The sequence below is a fragment of the Idiotropiscis lumnitzeri genome, chromosome 8 (genome assembly GCF_059441095.1).
Source record: "Idiotropiscis lumnitzeri isolate Australia: NSW breed Sydney's pygmy pipehorse chromosome 8, RoL_Ilum_1.0, whole genome shotgun sequence".
Classification (NCBI taxonomy): Eukaryota; Metazoa; Chordata; class Actinopteri; order Syngnathiformes; family Syngnathidae; genus Idiotropiscis; species Idiotropiscis lumnitzeri.
This window is the reverse complement of record NC_142398.1, coordinates 19,991,642-20,014,078: the sequence shown is the minus strand read 5'-3', so window position 1 is coordinate 20,014,078 and position 22,437 is coordinate 19,991,642. Positions and strand designations below refer to the sequence as shown.

The following is a 22,437-nucleotide window of genomic DNA, read 5'->3' as shown; positions in this document are numbered from 1 at the left end:
TAATTACATTTTGGTACATGTTGAGAAAAGTGGTACACAATATAAGCAGTAAGTTATACAAGTAAGTCCTCGACGGGGTGTGTGTCCATCGTCTTTTTTTTTCTTGATGAATTGTTTTTTTTCTCTTTTTTTTTTTTGGCTCTCTCGCGCTGCGGCGCCATCAGTCATCCACGTCAATCTCCACGTCCTCGTCCTCCGAGCACTCTTTGCTCGTTGTGTGGTCTGAGAAAGGCGACAGCGGGGACCTCGTCACTTTCTGGCCGAGATCGAGCTCCTGCTGGCCTCCCCGCGTGGGGGAGTCGACTCGCGGATGGCCCAGCGTGCCGTTGGCGCATTTCTCCAAGTCGGCCAGCTTGGCCAGCTTGTCCAAGGGGACTTGGCCGATGGCCTTCGCCGACTCCACGTCGGCCTTCATCTCCTCCAGGTCCCGCTTTAGCTTGGCCCTGCGGTTCTGAAACCACGTGATGACCTGCGCGTTGGTCAAGCCGAGCTGCTGTGCGATTTGGTCCCGGTCGGCCGGGGACAAGTACTTCTGGTACAGGAAGCGCTTTTCCAGCTCGTAGATTTGATGATTGGTGAAGGCAGTGCGGGACTTTCGACGCTTCTTCGGGGTGGTTCTCTGGCCAAAGAGGGTCATGCCGTCTCGGCCTGCAGAGGAAAGGAACGATTTAAAAAAAACAAACAAAGCAATACAAAGAAAAAAAAAACAATTGTTGCCTTAAGAAAATACTAATTTACGGATATGTATGGAATTACCACACTAAATGCGCAGCATGACTAATTACACAGTCACCAAACTCAATTTTGATTGGCATGAACGATTATTGTGGTTGCAGTCGTTCATATGATACTGGGAGCTCGCGTCTCGTAATACTACAACTCCTTGAGGTAACCAAAATGATTCAAACCTCTCCCAGTTTGGTGCGGTGCACTGCAAACAGCAACCACAATTATGCGATTAATAAATCTCAGTACTAATCTTTCAGAGGCATTCTCTTTTATCACACGCCAGTAGTGATGCAGGTGTACCTAATGTTATGACCAGTGAGTATATATTAAATCGACAGCAAATGTGCAAGGCTCAGCGAGAATATATTAGCATTCAGACAAAAAAATAAAAATAGGATGACTTCAAAAACAACGAGGCTGTTTTGAACTTGCGGTTGTTGGCATCCGTTTGCAGATGTCTTAATATTTTTCCAGAATTGCATTTTTATTCTGCTCATTTGTTTTAAAATAAAATCACACATTTGAAGCGCGTACCTTCTGCTGCTTGTAGCACGCTGACTTCCAGCCCCTTGAAGGTTTTGCTGGCCAGCTCTTCCAGAGCGCACAGCGGCGAGGTTTGGGTGAGCAGAGCCCGGCTGGCCAGAGGCAGGCTGGAGGCGCGATGCTTCTCGCTGGTCGAGATGAGATGAGCCGTGCCACAAATAGTGTAACTTCGCTTCACGGACGGCTTGTTGAGGATGTCCTCGATGCTGAAGGGAGTCAGCGGCTTGTTGGAGTTGGCGGGGGGCGGCAAGTGGTCCAGCGGGCTTCGCCTCCTGTTTTCCCCCGCATCACATTTGGCCACTTCTTTGGATGTCATCACTGGTGGTGAGTTGGACTCGGTCGGAGTGGGGGGGGGGGAAATCAGCTCTTAAAACGAGTGAGGCTATGCAAGGGAGAAAGGTGGCAAAAGTCACATAACAGAGGTGGATTGGAGATAGACAATCTTATTCCAAAACGGGATGCCTTCAAAGTGCTCCTCCTGAGTCCGGTGCAGCGAGAAGCCTCCGTGAAAATGGCGAGCTTCAAACACTTGACGATTACTAACAAGTTATCATTGACTGGTAGCTAATCAATTATTTCCACTGGCACTTTCGCCTTCTTCCCTTTCACTCTTTGACTATGTTGCAGTCCAGCGCGGAGCTTTTTGCGACTGGGGGGGGGGGGGGGGGGGGGGGGGTTGTCCCATTAATTAGGATGCATGGCTGGAAGGAGGAGGAGCCCGGCGGAATTATCATGCGTTGTACTCATATCATCTTTGGTCTAATTTAGTCGTGTGGTGACTTACGAGAATAGCTTTGTGGAGTCAATGAGGGGGGAGGTGAGGGAGGGAGGGGGGGGGTGGAGAAGGCGGGAGGGGGGTGCATGCGGGAGAGAGGGAGAGAAATCACAATCCGTATAGCCTATTTAAGCCTTTTTACGCATAAAAGTTCACTTTCAGATGGCGTCACTTTGCGTTCTTTCATTTTTGTATTCTAGAGAGGTTGGATTATTCGACGAGTGGACTCAGGTTTGTTTCAGTTGTCGCAGTTAGTCACTAGGATGTTATTTTTTTCACCCCTTCGACCAAAGCTGGATGATTCTTTCTTTTGTAAAAGGTAAAGTCGAGCTGAGCCATATATCAGCTCTGATGATGCCTCCTCTGGGGCGCTCGAGGAGAGCAGCATGCGGCCCTCTCAGCATCACCAAAGCCCGCTCATAATTCAGGCAATGGGTTCTTTTTTTCCCCCCTTTGCTTTCGTTTTTATTACTTGCAAGAAATACTTCATCTTCTCTCAAATGTCCCGTCGCCGTGCAGGATTGGCATCGCAGGTTTGCGAAATGCAATTCGAACGGGATCATAAATGTAAATTTTCGACATAAAACAATATGCATGGAGCTGTTTTAATTTTCCACCAAATTGTTCAATTTCATTGTTTGTGTTTTGTTGGTGTGTACATTTTTTTTTTGATGATGTTCTATTTGCCAAAACAAAACAGTGTTGGTGTAAAGATTCGTTATTGTTATATCGGGGTTTGATATTATTATTATTATTGTTATTATTATTATTATTATAAATGAAATATTGTATGTTGTTTGCATTAATTCCAATATCGCACACCGTATTTTGTTGTCTGAATGCTAATAGTTGTTTTTCTTATTTTCACAGGAAATATTAAAACGAAGATTAAAAGAAAACAAAAGGGAATAACAATAATCTGCTCGGTTGAGAATAATAGATCCCGTCAGATTTATTTGCTGCTGCAGGCGCTTGAGGTTTAATTTCAGAGGTAACTGCTTTTGTGATACTTTGTTGCGAGGCGATCTATTTTCTGTCGCTTTACAAAATGTGTTTATGCACAAATGTCTTTTGGGGGTTCATATATAACGAATAATACAGGTTTTATATCAACACATTTCAATCCCTGTTCAATAATTCAAACCAAATTTAAAATTTGGATTATTTTTTTTTCATGATGCAAGTCTCAGAATAATTCCATTATAAAACCTATAAATAATGTTAAATGAGAATTTGATACTAACTCATTGGGCTTATTGCTGTATTACTCCATGACATATTTATCTATAGGAGTGATTGTTTTTAATTAAGAAATAAGTCATTATACATTGCATAATTACCAAGCATATATATATATATATATATATATATATATATATATATATATATATATATATATATATATATATATTTCTCTCGCAATTCCTTTTTTGTCAGTCCGATGCTTTTGGTTCTGTAATCTCAATTGACTTGTTTTCAGTCCAAGCTGATGTTTACCATCGAATATGTCTGTAGCATTTCCCAGTGCTTCTGTAGTCTGCACAGCCTCTCCCCTTTCACCTTTTCCCAACCAGGTGTTGATTTAGGCCGTCCACACTGCAGTCTGTTAGCTCCAAGCTCCATCCTGCAACGCGTTAGTGACCTCATGCACGGAGACGCAGCACCCACTGCAGGCTTAGGCGGCTGTTAGTTGACAGCTGCAGGGGAACAATCCACGTTGTAGCCATTTTGTGAGACCCCAAAGTTGGGTGTCAGATCTCCACTCTCCCAAAGGCCCCTTAACTCCCACCACACCATATATAGATAGCAAGAAATAGAGACAGAGTGATACTCGGCTTGTGTCTCTCTGTATAAAACATGTACTGTATAAATCACATGTCATTACCAGAGGGTCAGTCTCTGAGGCGCACCATTGGGCGCTTTCTTCGCAAGGGCCAGTGTGATTGGAGGAGAGTGGATTTATCTGGCAGTCGGCTCTGTGGAGAGGCAACCATATTTTATGTGACTGGAGATGTAATAACAGGCCCCTAACAAATCCCTGACGGCCCGCCTTTTCCTGCCGTGCAGTACAGTGGCAGTGCTGCTGGAAGCTCACAACAACAGTCCGATCAGTGTAAGAGCACTGCGCCTCTCAGCACACCTTTTGTCTTAACTGGATGCTACTGTGACCTTTACGACGGCCTTGTCCAAGGTCAATTCACTCAAATCTATAGTGGTGTCTAGACACTCAGGTGTGGATTTTTCACCTCATTTTTTGTCAAGCATGATCACAGTGGCAACACTTTTGTTTTGTTTTTCATAATCTTACAAGCAACCAAAGTATCTAATCCCTTTATGAATTCCAACACTGAATACTTTTGAGTATCTAAACAGCAGAATATAAGAATATTAGTGATAAATAGATGATATTGAGCAAATATATCTTCATAGGATATACAATATTTTTTTGACAGTATTGCACATTAATCAACTATTACAAGTGTCATCTAGCTACATACAGCAATATTATTGTTTTCAGTAAAATTTCAATTAAATATGATATACCATACTAAATGAAGGCTAAAAATTAATAACCCAATTTTTACATGGCATATCTCTTAAAATCTTCATGAAAAAATAAATATTTGCTTTTCCTGGAATAAAAAAAAACATTTTTTGATATATTGCAATTTATGCAGTCGGATAGGAAAAATCATTGATAATAGTTAAATTATTATGTATAGGCCTAAAACTAAACAATATCATTAGCCTAATAGCAGAGTTGCCTCTGTCACATTTTTTTGTGGAAACAAGCAAAAATCCCCCCCCCCCAAAAAATAAAAATAATATATATATATATATATATATATATATATAAAATTAAAAAAAAATCAACAAATGAAATGAACCAAGTTGCCTTGATTCAACCCTTGTGGATTACAATGACGAGGAGAATCTACATAATTTTTTTGCCGAGCACATTAGTATTTTTTATTTTTTTTTATTATCGATATTGTGACACAAAGTTAAAAATGAATACAGACAATTATGCTATTAGGCTAATGATATATATCCTGCGTCTACTTTTTAAAGATTCTTTCACTAAGCGGATTCACCGTAATCTGACATGAAATTGATCGGATATCTTTCAAACCCCCTGAAAGGCGGTTGAATGGATAAACAGGGACATAAAAATGCAGCTGAACACAACAGTCAATAAATTACAAGTCAGGACATTTTCCCCCCAATGTAAGGAAAAGCACAAACAGGTGCACAGACTCCCAAGAAATACAAGAAGCACAGGCGTTGCCCCATGGGGAGTGCATAATGCAGTGTTACTCCCTCTTTAAAGAAACCTTTTCATGGCTCTCTGGAAGAAGGACAAAGTCACCGTTGTGCATTTTGCCGCGATAGCTTCAGCCAATAGATATTTAACAATAATGTTTGGACGTGATGAACAGAACGAGCATGAAGCCCACACTGGAGGGTGACTTTTCTCCGTCAGCCGTGCTTGGCGTTACAGCATGTCCGACCATACTGGTGTGGTTTGGGGCTTGCATGTCCTCTAGTTGTCAGCGAAGCATGAACGAAAGCATCATACCTCCTTTAAGAATGAATTATTAAGGACGTGTGACAATGCAGTACACTCACTGATTGCTGATGAGTGATTCCTTCATTTAGTAGTATAATCTAAGGAGACATAACAGTCCTACATCAAACCTTAATGGATAATAGTGCAATTTCTAATTTGATATTAAATCAGGATATTTTTATTATTGTAATTGTAGTTTGCAGTGATGCAGAGCTACACTGCACACAAGAGATGATTGTTTTTTTGGCTTCTTTTCCATTTACAAAGCAGTGGCAGATAATAGAACAGACACTGACAGAGAAATATTAATTTAATTATGTTTATGAATTCAAGTGTTATCTTGTAAAGGTAAAATTTGATGCACCACTTTCCAATGAGGCCACCCTGATTTAACTGCCTGACTTGCTCACTGTTCTTAAGGGATTATTAGAAATATATGAGCTAAAATCACCAAGAGTGACATTTTGCATTTTGCTCTGCCTAAAACAAAGATGCGCACTATTTACAGTAATTTAATAGTACACTTAATGGCATGGAGCTATTCACAGTGTTGGCAGGATTATAGATGAAAAAAAAAAATATAATAAATTGTGTCAGTTGCTTAAGTTATACCAAGTGAGCCAGCAAATAATGATGCTTAACGATTAAACGTCTTTATTTATTAATGATTTAAAATCCAGCTCCAATGTCATCAATAACTTTGTAATAAATCAGTTCGGGGTACCCTTCAAGGTTTTGATCGGGCTCTTACTCTGGATTTCACAAAATTAAGGTAATAAGATAATAATCTGTCAAGTAAATGTAGATGACATTGTTCAGTTTTCCTGCGATTCTCTTCTCTGCGATATTTGAAAGCTATCCTGCAGCAGCGGCGGCGGCGGCGGCGGCGGCGGCAGTGCATCATTTCAATGTTTTTTCGTTCTCATCTGCACTTCAACATAAAACACAGTAAGCCGTATTGCTGAAGGATTGTGTTATTTGGGATGGCCTGCATGGTAAAGATTATTCACTGCCTTTGCTAGTAAAAACTGCCAGAGGAGAACTGGAGAGAATTATGACAGCAATCCTTCAGTTTTCGTGTGCGCAGCCTATTTTTTTTTTTATTTGTTTGATGCAAAGACTTACAAAGTAGAATGAAGATGCCTTGAGGTGGAAAGCGGGAAAACAAGTCTGGCGTATTAATAGAAGGAAAATTAGTGCGGTATCTTTTTTTTTTTTTTCACAAAAGAAATATGACGCCTCGCAAGTTATTGTTCAGCCAACCCATTGTTACCTGCAGCACCTGTTGTATTAATTATGGTTTCTTTTTTCCCCCCACATGCTATACAATACATATGTCAAGTGCCTCTATGTACAAAATTGCAGCTTCTCTAATTCAAGCACGAATTAAAAAAAAAGGGACTCAACTCTAATTACATACATGAAGTAGGATTGCTTTGAGATCATTCAAAGCCCATTTGGGCTTTTCCAATATGGCCGCCTGGGAACAAACATTGAGAGGTCAGCTGTTCTTTCTGTGGGGGCTACAATTTTTTTTTTTGTCCTCCTTCTCCCCATCCCTCGCTGTTCCTCATTTTCTCCACCCTTTGACACTTGTGTTCCCCTTGTTTCGCTTCTTTCAGCCACACACACGCATAAATACAAACAAACACCGAGAGGTGGCCTCTGTCTTTCAATTAGCCTCTTACAAGGCTGGCGTCTGGCGATTTGGGCCCGTAGCAGATGCTGCTGCGGAATGGCCGTTCATCTGCAGCCTGAAGACTGTATTGAATAGTCATTAGGGTGGAGCTGAGTATTCATGAGAAGGGCCTTTGTGTGGAAGGGGATGATGCTGCTGCTGACATCTGGATTTGGCGCTTCTAAAAAAAACAAACAAAAAAAAAAAAACACTAACGAATGATTCCCACTGACGATCAGGTCCAGCATAGCGTACGATAGTGAGTTGTACCTCTAAACAGCGGTAGTGAGGAGCAAACGTAATACGCCCACCCAGTAGGAAGAAGAGGAGCCACGAGCCAGACTGTCGCGTTTGTGTATGATTTGTCGTCTCTCAGTGGGTCCGATTATGAAGCACCTGGCAACCCTGCGCGGAGGAATATGGTGGCTGCCATGACCATACAGCAACACTCACGCAACCATATGCCCCCATTGTCATTCCAATCACTTTGGACAACATTCACTTTCTCCCTCCTTTCACTAAACACTATCAATACAAACCCCATGTGGAGGGCCCTGGGTCAAGAGGGACGCTCTCCTACAAAGTGGCTGATGACACACATGGAGGCACACACACACACACACACACACACACACCAATGTATTCATAGCCCCACACAACACTGCCTCCCTCGGGTCCCCCCCCCCCCCTCTCTGTGAAACCCCCCGTAGGCTGGACTGAGGAAATGTGAATTAGCTTCATCAATGCAGAGGTTAACATTGCGCAAAGATGATGTTGACCTCTCGTTGTATTCTAGGTTTGATGTCTTTCTTAGGGCCAAATGCTTATGAATAAAAATGGCAAGGGGAGAGGTTGACAAAGGGATTTGTCTGACTAATACCAAAGGAAACCCCCTCGGGGAAAGCCTGGTTAAGCCCACCGCTATTGAGCCCCCATGCGGTATTATCAATCACTGCACGGCGCCGTTATTGTTTTTGCCATAATCGTGTCAAGACAGCTTTCATTTGTCTTTAATGAAGTGCTTGCATTCATCATGCTAATCTAGTGACATGAATATTGCCGCCTTAAATATGAAGCAGGTCGAATATTGCATGTATGGAGTCAAGTGGAAACTGTGAGATATTCGACTATTTTATTTCTGACTTGATCCATTTAAAAAAACTGTATTCACCCATGAGATTAAATAATAATAATAAGAGTCTGAAAGAAAGTAAAGTGAAAAGTCTAAAGCAAAAGCCTTTCCTGACACGGTCAGAGATTTTATACGATTAAAAATTTGTTAGAATATTCATTCACTACCATTGACGGCTAAAGACGTCAAGATCAATTTTTAAAACATTTTTTTTTTTTTTACTCGGCTGGCAGTGAACGAGTGAAGGGACCATGGTGAAGTCGTGGTTAGTGTGTCTTCCTTATTGTAGCAAGGTTCTGGGTTTGAATCCTGAGTGCACTTTACACGTTGTCCCCTTGTGCATTCGTGCGCAGGTTTTCCTCTTCTAATCTTCCCAAAATCATGCAGGTTGAACTGAAAACTCCAAATGATCTACTGGGGTGAATGTGAGTGTGAACGGTTGTTTATATGTGCCCTGTGTAGGGTGGACGCCCGCTTCTTGGCCAGAGTTAGTGAGATGGCCTCCTAAAAAGGAGAAATCATATCGAAAATGGATGGATGTGGATTATTGTGGGCTTGTCGTGGTGTAGAAATGCACTGCACCGTACTGAGTGGAGGTGGTGGGAAATAAAATAGTCAAACAACAAAACATGAAGCATAAAGCATTCTAAAACAAATCGATGTATATTACAGATATTATACGTTTAATTTAAATAAAGTTGAACTGAATAATACATTTTGAGAGTGTTATTCTTCTGCCAAAAATTGTAATACTGTTGGGAAATAAAGCTATAACAAGGAAAAACCCTCAAAATCTTTTTGAGATTTTTACACCTTTTCTGGGTCAACATTGCATCAAAACAAATGCAAATAAATGCGGTATATGTAAAGTCTCGATCTGCAAGAAGCATCGGTAGGCCTATTTCTGAATTTGTACAATTTTTTTGCTCATCCAAATTGGGATAGTTTAGTCTTGAGTGGAGGTCTGTACTAAAAAGTGTGGCATTGTAATTTTCTCTATAAAGGCAGCCTTTTTGATGCAACTCTAGTAATTCACACGCAAAAGAAATCTTAAAAATGTATTTAATTTGAATTTATTTTTAATCAATTTGATTTTTCAAGTTTCTTTTTTTAAATTGCTTGTAACCAATGTCTTTACATTCTTTTTTTTTTCTGCGTTGGAGCCGATTGCGCAGGTGTACTCAATGAAATATCCAGTCCAATATTAGCTCAAATAACAACTCAATTCGGCAAAGTGCACGACTGACTCAACAGAATCAGCATTCATTTTATAGCCAATTCAAAAAGGGACTTGATGGCATCATCCATAAACGTGTCTGTAACAATGACCATTGGTGGTAACATAAACAAGAGAAAACCTCAGGCGAGAAGGGTGAGTTGGGCTCTCAACCTTTAACCTTGACGTAATTGAAAAGCAATTTCCACATTTCTCAGAAGAGACGACTCGAAGCTTTTTGATCCACGGGCATGCTAATGTTACGTTAACTTGCTTTTGGGGATTGCTGTTTTGTGCTCCATTTAAAAGAAAAAGAATGTAAGTGGAAACTCCAAAAGTGAAAAACTACACTCAGACTCACTTTATACAGTACAGTACTGCCTGGCGTGTTTTAAAAAAAAGATATATATATCATTTTTTATTAATGTGTTTTGTTACATACAGTTTGATATTCTCCCCCCAAAGAAGCTTCTTCCACTATATCACATGATTATTGTAGGTAATTAAGACCAAAACATGGTGTTATTACACAGCGCCAGTTGCGCATAAGCAAAATTGACCATTTTAATTGGAACGGATCTACTCGCTTGGACTTTATCTAGCATGAAAAATGGAATTATTCCTCTTAATATTGAGGTAGGCCGAAGTCCATAGAAAACAACACAGCCATTCATTATACTAACAGTCCCTTTTAAAATTGAATGCTAATGAGACACAACAGCTATTTACTTTGCTTTAATGCTGGTAGCTAGAAAAGAGCCCCCCCCCCCCTGCCCCCCCCTTTTTTTTACAAATACCCCACTGCTGCCCCAAGCCTTTTAAATCTCCTGACTTGTTACACTGCAAAATATCACTCTGCATTAAAAATGTAAGAGATGCAATTCTAGTCCGAATATATTCACCTCATGCTGATTATCCAACTAATCAGTAAAACGCTGCGTCTGTTTTTCAATGCTTCTGTATGCACTGTCGTATTTTTTTTTTTCTCCATCAAAGGAGCCACCTCATCAGTCAGTCATCATTTCCAGTCTCATCCTTGCTCGTCGCCTCTTTTTAAGCTCTCTCCGTTTTTCACAGCGAGCTCAATAAGCCAAGCGTCTCCCTCTCTCCCGCAAAAGAGTGTGGCCCGGAGGAGGATGGCCGCCATTCATCCACATCTGTGCCTGTTCCTGCCGTTTAAGCCCGAGCAGGCTCGACTAATGCCCCTTCCTCACTCCTCTGTCGCGCTGCTTTATAGGCTTTGTTCCAGGCGCCTCCCTTACTTCCCTCGCAATCCATCTTTTTCATATTTTCACCTCCTTATTCTCCCCATTCTTCCTTCGCTTCCCCCTCTCTCGCTTTTTTTTTTGTTTTCCGCTAGACCCCCTTTTCCTTTCATTTACCTCTTTTACCGTTCCCGTCCCTCCTTAGCAATTTCTCCCACCATCCCCTTTGGAAAAGCGCCTTAGACGAGGAGTCGGTGGCGTTGAGCCGAGGAGGACACACTCCACTTAGATAAATATCCCCATCGCTCTGAGCAGCGCCAGGGAGATTTATTCTTCCGCCGAGCTGGCAGAAAATTGACTTGTTTCATGGGGGCAGGCTAGTGACGCATTGCTATGAGAGGCAAAGAGGCAGGAGGGAGAGAGGGAAGGAGAGATAAAGAATGATAAAGAGCAGACGGAGAGCGGGAAGGAAGGAAGGAATGCGAGAGAAAGGAGTGGAAGGGGGGTGGGGGGGTGGAGAAAGACGAAAGCGATTTAGGGAGTGCGGATGGAGAAAAACGATAAAAAGAGATGCGAGAGAGTGATGTCCCTCCCCTTGTACCAGAGGATAAAGCCAGTGGGGTGGTGAAACAGTGATGAGGGAAATTGTACAGTTGACATTTATATAAGAGGATATTGATGAAGCAGAGACAATAGCAGACTCAATCCACTCCTCCTCTTCCCCCCTTTGCCTTTTCGTCCTTGTTTACTACTTCTCACTCTTCTTCTCCCTCAACTCTCTCTGTCTTTGCACTGACATAGTGTACTTATTGGCCACTCTATCCTCATTGGGCGAGAAGGGCCGCAACCTTGGCTGACTTAAAACTACAGCCGCCCATGCATCAACGTAATAATCTCTTATTTTCCACTTCCCGCGCCGCATATGCGCTGCAGCTGCACGGTCCCTCAACAAACTACAGTGTTCCCAGTGCTTCATATTGAGTCCGTGCTAACACAGCAAACAGCGCGGAGACTTACGCTGCCTCCCCTCGGCTTTTCCAAAGGGGTGCGGTGAATGAAGGTGGATGAGGGGGTGTATTTGTGTGCGCGTGTTCGTGTGCTCAATGCGTATGAGTGTATGTGCACTGGGAGCGATGGGGCGTGCAAGATTTCTGCTTGTATCAGCACCTGAGCTGCATCGAGAGAGAAGTATACAGTGAAGAAAGATGGGGGAAGTGTGTGTGTGTGTGTGTGTGTGTGTTTGTGTGTGAAAGAGAAAGAGAGGGTTGAGGCAGGCTAATAGGAAGCAGAATATAATTTAGTCGCACCGAAGCTCAAGGCTCACGTCAACCTTGGGTGTGGACCCTGGATGATAATTTGAATTGGGAATTAAATCACCAATCAATGGTTCTACTCATGCTGATTCGGTGTTTTATCAAAAGAAGAACGCTCGATCATTCGACTGCATGCGGGTGCATGATCACACTCATACAGAACAGACGCCCGCAAGACTGTATCTGAAGGCCTCGGAAAGAATAGTGCGTGCTACTGGTATTATGGAATCTACCTGGCAACATGAGCTTGCTAAATTCTGATTGGATAAAAACTCTAACCTAAAAAAATCAAGACTAGAATATATGACATCAATGTGAAGAATATGATCATTTTGTGAGGCCAGCAGTGAAGGCCTTGACCGCTCACCACTTCTTTAGCGGTAGCACCATTGAGACATTTTCCACCTTTGCTGCTGACAAAATGGCTTGGAACACAGAAACTGAGTGGTATGGTCGAGAAAATGTTGCTTTGTGAATATGCTGTAATTTACTGTTCTCAGAGTTAATTTTACGCGGAAGATTTCAAAATTGTCAAGAGTAAATTTTACACTGAATATTTTACTCTCAAATTTTTGTCATTTTAGAGTAAAATTCACTCTATGAAATTTACTATGTACCAAAAAGTCAACGTCCGCATGAATATGAAAAAAAAAAAAAAAAGTGTGGAACCCAAATTACTGTGCTCCAAGGTAACGTTACCATATTCATTGCCAATAGAGGTACAGGTGTGGTCCCGAGGTTAACCAACAAATTTGGAAGGGATTACCATTGTCACGAGGGGAAGATGGCGTGGTGACGTGGAAGCAAAAACAACAGGTGGACCAAAGCACAGGGAACCACTCCTAAACAAATAGTGTACCGTATTCTCCAAAAAAAGTATTACAAAAAAGACACACCAAAAAAAAAAAAAAAAACATATATTGACAAGAAATGAACGGCTGGAAAGAGAATGAAAAAGGCACACATAGTTAAAAGTTACAAATGATTTCCACTTTTAAATTATTGTCTCCAAGAAAGAGTTAGGCATCCCAACTGTTCCATATAATCCCTCACAGGTGGCATAAATGTTTCTCTCTTGGTTGTCAAATAAGAACAGCGTGAAGTGAATGTGAACATTTTTAATTTCATTATGAGGCGTTTAGAGTTTAAATTTAGAGGATGTAGCGTTCTGCGGTTTGATATGCAGGCCGAACAATCACTCATAACGTGTCCCAACTGTATAACAGCCCTGAAGAAACAATTTAAAAACACATTAGTTGTAAAAGACCTCAGGTTTTCTTGAAAAGTGTGTGTGTTTGTGTGTGTGCGTGTGTAATTGCCACATCAAGGACTATTTGGCAAAAGTGAGTGGCAGCCGTGTTGAGAGGCAGCATGACCGTAACTCAATCAGAGCTCAAGTCGTGACACCTTAACCCCGCGTGGCAGGAAACGGACTGACTCCAGCACTCAGCTAATGCCGCCACTAACGGCCGTGACCGCACTACGCTCATATCCCACCACAAGAAAAAAAAAAAGACACTTCGCTACTCGTGCATTACACGTAAGAGATAAGCCTGTTTTTTTTTTTTTGGGTGATTCATCGCAAATTGTGTGCTTTGGATGACAAGTTCACAGGTTACCAGCTCTCACATTACAGGTTCATCAAGGGAATTAATGATGCTTCGGCAGCAGCTGGATTAAGAGAGTATCTGCTTTCCCTCCAACCATGCTCTGCGGCAAGTTCTCTGGAAACACGGTGGAGTAACTGTGATTATTTTAAGTGACCTGAAAGTGGAGAAAAAAAGAACATGAGCCTAAAAGGTGGCCTTAGGTTAGGTCAGTAACACTTGTAGATGTTTGGATAAGGGAATTGAGCTAATCTTATTATATGGAGTTCATCACTGACTAAATTTTGGGGCTCGGCTGTGTTTCATCAGCTGCTCCCCGGAACCACACAGCTTGTTGCTCTGCTCAGAAACACCTGCAAAGCGTGCATGGACATGTATATTTAAGAATTTGAACACACCAGCTTGCTTTCTTCACGCCCAACATCAATATAATAATAATAATTTTGATGATGATAATAATAATATTTATTATTATTTGTTTTTTATTATTTTGTTTATTTTATTTCATTTTTTTATTTCGCTGTCTGGCAGAAGCCTGAAGTTTTTGTGCAAATTCTGACTGGTCTTTGGGAATGTTCATGATTTCCTCCACCTTGACTAAGGCCCGAGTTCCCACTGAAAAAAAAAAAAAAAAAAACAGCCCCAAAGCATGACTGTCCACAGGTATGGTGTTTTCTTAGTTATTTACAAAGCTATGTTTGCGCCAAACATACCTTTTGGAACTCAATGAACGAAAAACATTTTCAAGGTATCAAGTCAATTTATATATTTTTCCCCATCGTGTAGAGTCACATTTTTTTTTCATCAATTCTTATTGACATTGGTTTCCAACAGACAGTCCTCTCATTCGGAAGTCAAACAAAAGTAAAAATAGATAACTCGGCCTTGAAGTGAATACATCTGGTAGAACAGGTGCGAGAGCAACCGATTCTGATATATTCTCCCTCTGAGTCCAAAATCGTGACAGGGGACAAGGTCGTTCCAACGGGACGAAAATGTTGATCCCGCTCGTAAACTCCAAGGTGCCGCAGATAAAAGGAAAATGTAAGAAATTCACGTGTGGAAGTGATGGAGAAGTCTGGAATGTGGTGTCATTGACTTCTGTGTGCTATTTCGGTCCACTGTCACTTTTTAGTGGTTGACCATGGAACGATGGCGCAGGCAATGTTTTGAATTGGATTACACGCTGCAGCAGCGGATAGGAAAAAGATGAGGAATGTGAAGCGGTGCAAGCGTGCAGTCTCATGAACATAACTCCACACCGATAATGCTTCCTGATACTCTCTGTTTATTATGCAGACCTGTTTGGGAGCGGGCTTAGTCGCAGGTCAGAGGTTACGGCACTGGGATTTCATGGCTACCTCAAAGAGCGGCCCACTTGTGAGAGAGCGTGCCCTCGGAGAGGTGCAAACCAAACGCAACCTCACACTGGACAAACAAATAACACAACATGGAGAAAGGAAAAAAAAAATCCATGTCATTTGTTCTTTTTCAATGTGCAATTTGGAAATCTAAATCAAAAAGTGACTCATTATTTTTTAAATTTTAAAAAGAAAAACAGATCTCTCATGAAAAAGCGACTTAGACGGATTTTCTTATTGAATTGGTCATGTTTACGTAAGCAGGCAGTTTGGTGAAGCGAATCAGTAAAGCTTTGTTAGCTTGTTAGCTGCCACCATTAATTCCTGTTCACAAAATTGCTTGCACAATGGTTGAAAGAAGATTGAAAATGATTTTCTTCAAGTAAATTTGGCCCAAACCCAGCTGTAAAATAATGTGATTGGACAGAAGTCATATCTCTCTGTTTAAGAGTCACACATTTGTTTTCCTCTCAATGCTGGTGGCAGCTAACATGCTAACATGTCTTTTTTGTTCTTTCTGACCAAATGTACACCAAATAAAATTCAGATTTCAATTCAGACCTGTGGCCGTTTTATTAATTACCGTATTTTCCAGACTATAAGCCGCTACTTTTCCCCCCTAGATTTTGAACCATGCGGCGAATACAACGATGCAGCTTTTCTGTAGAATTTTCTTTCACCACTAGGGGCGCTCTATAGTTCAGAAAATACGCTAAATAAATCGTAATTTTTTTTTCTCTTGGGTCTGTTCCGTTTTAATTCGTAAAATTGTTGCCGTGTTAAAAGGCACTGTTTTCTGTTTATGTGCATTCACAGTACAAAATTGTTCTGTACATGCAATAAACAACTCTTTTTTTTTCCAATATAGAAAACTGCAGCTTTATTTAGGTGCGTCCTTATAGTCCAGAAAATATGGTCTTTTTTTTTTTATCCAATGAAATATGAAATTCTTTATATTTTCCATTTCTTTTGTAATGGGTAAAAAAAAAGTAACAACCTAGTCAGTCACTTGCTAGTTTTTTTTTGTTTTCGATTGCCAATTGAAAATGGAACAAATTAATGATATTACACTGTTAAGAAGTATTATGTTAAGCGTTTTTGTATAGTATGAAAAAAAACAAAAAACAAAACCCATAAAGCATCCAGCAGTGAACACAATAAATATATCGACATATTTACTGCCTGTCAGTGGCATCCTCCAGATTTACATCTTTTTGTTTGAGCTGTCCATTTGTCTGCTGGTAAACATAATTTAACATTCGTATAAATTCCAAATGGAAGCCTGATGCGTGCAATAGATTTTTCCTCCGACTCCACCAACGTTAATGTCCCTCCTCACCGCCATTCAGCGGAATAAATCTCTGTTTTGCTCTTTTTGCCTTGAATCATTGGGATATTGAATTACTCCCCGGCTTGCGCACATCGAGGCATTGTGCATTACATTGACTGATAAGCTGTCAGCCGCAGTTTAACTTAGAGACATTCAAAGGGTAATACAGCGGTTGAGGATAAACTAACCGCAGTGCCCCCTCAGAGAAAGCCGTGACGCTGTCACCATGAAAAATATGACGGGGGCATTTCATATAACATGCTGGCATCGGAAAATAAAGGAAAACACCTCTGAACAACGTTTTGTTTATGGCGCTTTTCATACAGGGCGACAGTTTTACCCTTGAACATGAGGGAACGCTTGAATCACAACGCCAAAGGAGGACAAAAAGCTTCTTTTGTTGACTCTCATTTCCTTTTTAAATTGCAAAATATTAATATTTGAGTTAATTAAAAAAGAATGATGCGTTTGGTTTTACTTTTGTAAGTATATTTCGAGCGTGCGTCTTGTGACTTGAGAGGGATCAGTCCTCTGTTTTCCCTCGTCATACCGTATTAGGAGCAGCTAAAGGGCCTTTTCATGCTACAATCTGGGAACAAGCATTAACACTTGGAGCTCAACCAATGGGAGCCATCAGTCTCTCAATCGTCTTAGCTGGCATGAGCGCGGGCCGATCCATCATGGCGTGTTTGGCGGCACTGAGGCTTGTGGTTCTGAATGCCACGTTGCTTCAGGGTGGTCTGTCCAATTCAACATCTGCATGCGAGACTTTGACTGGAGCAGCTGATTGTGCGTGTGTGCGTGTGAGTGTATTAGCACAAACACTTGTACGGATTTGAAGAGTTCTGGCCGCTCGCTCCAGAATCATGTTAACATCCAGCACCAACTGGCAAACAATTTCTTAAGTTACACTCACGTAAACCTATTGCATACTTCATGGTCGTTTGTACTGTTGCAGAAAAAAAAATCATAAATGAAGGAATAAAGATTTTGTATGCATCCAATTTCTATGTTGAAGAAAATGTGTTGTTTACTGCATGTACAGAACGATTTTGCACTGTGAATGCACATCAAGGTACATAAACAGATTGTTAAAACTGTGCCTTTTAACACGGCAACAACTTTGCTCATTAAAACAGAACAGACCCAAGAGAGAAAAAAAAATATCGAGATTTATTTAGCGTATTTTCTGAACTATAGAGCGGCCCCTACTGGTGAGAGAAAAATCTACAGAAAAGGCACACCGGTGTATTAGTCGCATGGTTCAAAATCGAGGAAAAAAGTAGCGGCTTATAACCCAGAAAATACGGTAAAGTACATTTGTAGCAGTGGCATCTTTTTTAATATACCATTGTACTCTCTTACATTTTGCAATAATGTTCCCATCTGCTCAGTAACTGGTCACAGCGACCACAGGATTAGAGAGATGAATTATAAAGTGCGAGTGAATCTTCCAATTTATGAGCCTCCACTTATTGTTTATTGACAACAGCTTGTTCGGGATTTACAAATCACATTCGCATTAATAACTGATTTACAAACAATTTCTAAAACTGCTGAATGAACGTGTAATCTTTTAAATATTACAATAAAGAAAAAAGAAAAAACCCTGGTATCTTTTACATCCGAGAGGTCCTAGCGTGACAAAGCACCACCTAAAACTAAAGTAATAAAAACGTGATACAGCCGAGGACTGCCACTGAGTGAGCGGACATAAACAAGACAGATGTCCATCCGCTTGAATATAACACAAAGAGCGAGGCAGGAGAAAATAAAACACCTCATTGTAATGAAATGCATTTACTGTCTGGAAATCAGGCGGCGCAAATGTCAAAAGAGTGGCAGAATGAGCCGGCCTGATATCCAATCCATTTCCTGTGAAAGTGGCGGTGTAGAGGACATCAAAGAGAGTTAGAGGGGATTTAGTGAAAGCTGTTGGGGTGGCAAGACAGTGAAAAATGGCACATTTGGTTCCATTGCTACACCCCCCAGGCATTGTGCCTTTGGAATAATTAGAGCCTAATTCTGTCTAATTAACGGACTCAATTACTCCTGAAGAAAGCTCATCAAAAAGATGGCGGGAATGCAGATAAAAAAATGCTCATGTTTTTTCTTTAATTAATGAACTGAGTTGAATAACAGCCATGGAATTAAACATTCCCCCAAATGTGTATGAATTGCAAATTGGAGCCGTGTATGTTCAGTTTTTTTTTTTCATTTATTTTTTTAATTTAGTTATTTTTTTTTTCCAGGACCGCAGCGGCCCAGGGGCGACTATTGTTGTCAAGTATCTTAAGAAAAAGTCAAAGTGCCGATGCAGCACGAAGAAATGATTTAGGATTACCGTCTTTAGCGCATGCGGAGGTTGTAACGAAGAGCGGTGAATTAATATGCCGTCTGTGAGCTGGTGCTCCCATTGGCCACGCGTTTCTGATCCTACCCGAGCCAATAAACTCAGCACCAGCGTGAACTTTATGGAGCACCTTTTTTGTTTTTTTTTTCAATTTCCGAGCAAGTGGTTGTGTGTCAGTTGCGTATTTCACAGCCTTGAGACGTTGATACAAGTCTTGTTAAACTACTCAGCTGAGATAGAGCCCTTCATACACACGGGTGTCCGGGGGTTGAAAACTTTTTATGTGTTTTCAGGGCCCAACGTGCATGTGAGTGTGTTTGTGCGTGTGTGCTGTGCTGTGCTCAGCAGCTTTAAAGGCCCAAGGGTCGGCTAAGCTAACTGACTAGCTCAGCAGTCTCTAGCTCAGCTACTCAACACATTCGCTGAGGTACAAGGAAACAAATTTAAAGGCCCGATATAATCGCCCATATGTAGACTGGGAGACCGCGAGGCGTTCAAGGCCAACTGGAAAACTGCAATGCGTAAATGTACATTACTGTACGACATGCATTCATACAGTAAAGAGAAATTATTCAGAAATAAAAAAACATTATGCTCTCCATTTTCTATCAAATAAAATAAAATAAAATCATTTCTTATAAAATGCTTATTTATTCCCTGAATAACTAGTACCAAAAATAAATAAATGAAAAAAAATAACAACAAAGCATAATCAGCAAATGCAAACAACATTTTACTAGCGGATGTATTTTTGATATATATTTTGCATTTGTTAAAACCACTTAATTGTTTGCGACTAATGTGAAAATGAGCCGAACGAATTCTTATTAATAACAATTCATCTTTAGTTTTAGTCATTTCCTGAAGATGGGCCTTCGGGGGGATTGTGCCTTTCACTCAAGTCTGTTAAATGCTCTTTCTTAATATCATCTGTATGACAAAGCAGCACAATATGTGACGATGTGCCTTCTGGGATGAAGTCAAAAAAGGAAATAAATGGGGAAAAGAGCGTTTTTATTAGCTTTGTTCATTTGTCATTAGATGTGCCATGACACGCCTTGTTTACATTTGGAATTGGGAAAAAGGAGTTTGAGCTCATCCAATTAAAGTTGTAACCCTCCAGAGACCCGGTGCCCTTCCTCTCCTCAGATTATTGGGCAGCACCCACTGAGAAAAAGCATTTGACTGCATTAACCGCAAATGAGCCCAACTTTGTTTTGTTCATTAAAGCGCCATTCTGAAGATGGTAAAATTGATAAGAGTCACCGCCGTGCGTTTGCAAATGCGCACTCCTAATTTGACATTTGTCATGTTTTCCGAGATTGGTGGGGGTAATTGAATACATTTATAAAAACAAAAACAGATACTGTTACAGTTCAAGTCGTGTTATAAAAAAGACTTATGATAGCCTGCTATTTCAGCACCGTCTCCAATGATCATCGTTTAGGAGCACCTACTGTGTTTTTAATATCCTGTAAATCTAATTAAGAAGCAATACTGTGGTTTTGGGCTTGTGTGCAAACAAGCATTGGCACACAGTAACAATGCGGATGTTGAAATTGAAATTAGAAATAAAACCGAAGAAAACAAACAAATCTGAGGCCTCGTAACGCTTTATGTCAAGATGTTAAAATCAATAACAGGAACGTTTATTAGCTCGCCGCTCACTTTGTTCGAACGGCGGGGCTCGTATCTCTTAACGTTCTGTGTGTTGTTTTAAAGTGGCTGAACAGGTACAGAGACAAACAATTTTTCCACCTAAATGCATCTAAAACAATACAGATGGCTGTTGTGTCCCATCTGTTAAAGAAATGGTGCGATCTCATTCCTGAGGGTTATTTCACTTTTAGACGGAATAGCATGTGGCAGGGCATAAACGGTATCCTAGCTTATAAAAGGCTTCACTGGTTTTACCATTTGTAATTAGCAAAAAATAGACACCAGTAATCTGCCCTCTCGTAATAGCCTACAAGAAGTCATTAGTTCATCACATTAGTTTGGGAAGTTCAAAGATAACTCTGGACAATGCGACGCTGGGAACGTATAACTCTGAATGACAAGCTCTTGTTTTCTTTTCTTTTCTTTTTTTTCCGAAAGTGTTGCTAAAGTATAAATTAGATTGGCTTGTTTCAGATTCGATTACGCTACCAGTAACGACTAATAGGTGTGTGTTTTTCTGTTCTTCTGTACAGGAATGTGTCCTCTAATTTGTTGTATCAAGTGCTGGGGGGGTTATTTACAAATGTATTCTGATACAGTGACAAAGTTACCTGTATTAAAAAAATACAGCTAGTATCATAATATTTTTTTATTATAAGGTTAAAGTAATCTAACCTGATTACTTTCAATGAGATATTTAAAAAAAACAAAAAACAATTTCCTTGGACTAAAATTAAACGTTGTTTTTTTTGCTTCAGTTTAACACAGTATTTATCATTATTACTTTTATTATTTATTCATTTTACCGAGATCGACAGCTCGCCACATTCTGGCGTGAGGTCATTTTGCCGTGAATCGCGAGGAACTTGATCGATAGAGTCGTAATCAATGCCCAAAAAAACCCATATAAATTATATTATATATTTTATACATTATTAGCTATTTTCGCCTGGTGTTTGCTCGTGAACTAAAATATCCCTAATTGTTACCCGAGTCTTTACGTAATGAACTACGTTTTCGTCTCGTCTTCATTAGGCCACGAAAATGCACATTGATTATGTCCCAGTTATGGTTTATTAATAAAGATTTTAGTGTAGTTGTAGCCTGGTGCAGAATGACTTGTCTTTATCAATCTGTCGCTACACATTAAATTTTGAAGGCTTTTATTTTGGGTTGCTGAAACACAAAATATTAACATTTATAAACAACGTTTGCTTTGTACTGCTGTTAATATCTTATGTGTAGCTCTTCTTCGCTCTAGAATGCCAGGCTAATAGAAATGATTTAACCAATATTTCACTCAATACAAAGCCTCAATAAACTTACACATGCATTCAATGCAAAAATACTTCACATATGTATCATATACACAACGCCTCAAACTTACACATGTATTCAATACAAACAAACTTCACAGCATTGTACACGACACTCTCGCTATTTCAACGGCAACCTGTTCGACTACTTTAATTACAAAGTTACGTCTCGAACGAAAAGCGTCAGTAAACACTTACTTTCAATATATCACACTTACTATCACTAAACACATTTACACATCAATATATGGTATTCGATCTCGATGGTCTTACCTGAAACACAAAATATTAACATTTATAAACGACGTTCGCTCTGTACTGCTGTTTCCAGTTTACGTGTAGCTCTTCTTCGCTCGAGAATGCGAGGGTCCCATTTTGCCACACACGCAAAGCAGCGAACGCTGTCCTCTAGCGGTCAAAGTTAGTCATTGCAACTAATTTTCAATAATTTCCCTCGCAATAACATGAAACTATCACCCTCTTAACATGGCTTGCAGTAGTAATCCAAACAAAATATCTGTGGAAACAATACAATTCCAAATACAATAATATTGAATATGAATGTATGCCACATAGTCTAGTTTCCATCCGTGAAAAATGTGCGATGACGAAAATACTCTTATCTAATTTTCGTTAATGAAATTAACAA

The 22,437-nt window shown here is 40.3% G+C and overlaps 1 protein-coding gene across 3 annotated transcripts; it reads right to left on the bottom strand.

Moving 5' to 3' along the window:
* Nucleotides 1–160: 160 nt before the first annotated feature.
* lbx1b (ladybird homeobox 1b) lies at nucleotides 161–22,140 on the bottom strand. Of its 3 annotated transcripts, XM_088303292.1 has the most exons (5): nucleotides 22,062–22,122; nucleotides 3,933–4,023; nucleotides 3,608–3,744; nucleotides 1,264–1,654; nucleotides 161–648 (listed from the first exon to the last, which is right to left on the bottom strand). In XM_088303292.1, exons 4-5 carry the CDS (start codon nucleotides 1,586–1,588, stop codon nucleotides 161–163), a joined length of 813 nt encoding a protein of 270 aa, XP_088159418.1. In that variant the 5' UTR covers nucleotides 1,589–1,654; nucleotides 3,608–3,744; nucleotides 3,933–4,023; nucleotides 22,062–22,122. The 3 variants fall into 3 exon arrangements, 1 of the variants encoding a protein (XP_088159418.1); XR_015844670.1 differs by lacking the exons at nucleotides 161–648; nucleotides 1,264–1,654; nucleotides 3,608–3,744; nucleotides 3,933–4,023 and adding exons at nucleotides 6,603–7,477; nucleotides 7,567–7,701; nucleotides 13,792–13,926 and having other exon boundaries at nucleotides 22,062–22,124; XR_015844671.1 differs by lacking the exons at nucleotides 161–648; nucleotides 1,264–1,654; nucleotides 3,608–3,744; nucleotides 3,933–4,023 and adding exons at nucleotides 6,603–7,477; nucleotides 7,567–7,701 and having other exon boundaries at nucleotides 22,062–22,140.
* Between the last annotated feature and the right edge of the window lie 297 nt (nucleotides 22,141–22,437).

Coding starts and splice junctions, on each gene's coding strand:
- lbx1b (XM_088303292.1), bottom strand. CDS start 1,588: ATGACATCCAAAGAAGTGGCCAAATGTGATGCGGGGGAAAACAGGAGG. Junction 649..1,263: donor CGTGCTACAAGCAGCAGAAG/GTACGCGCTTCA, acceptor TTTCCTCTGCAG/GCCGAGACGGCATGACCCTC.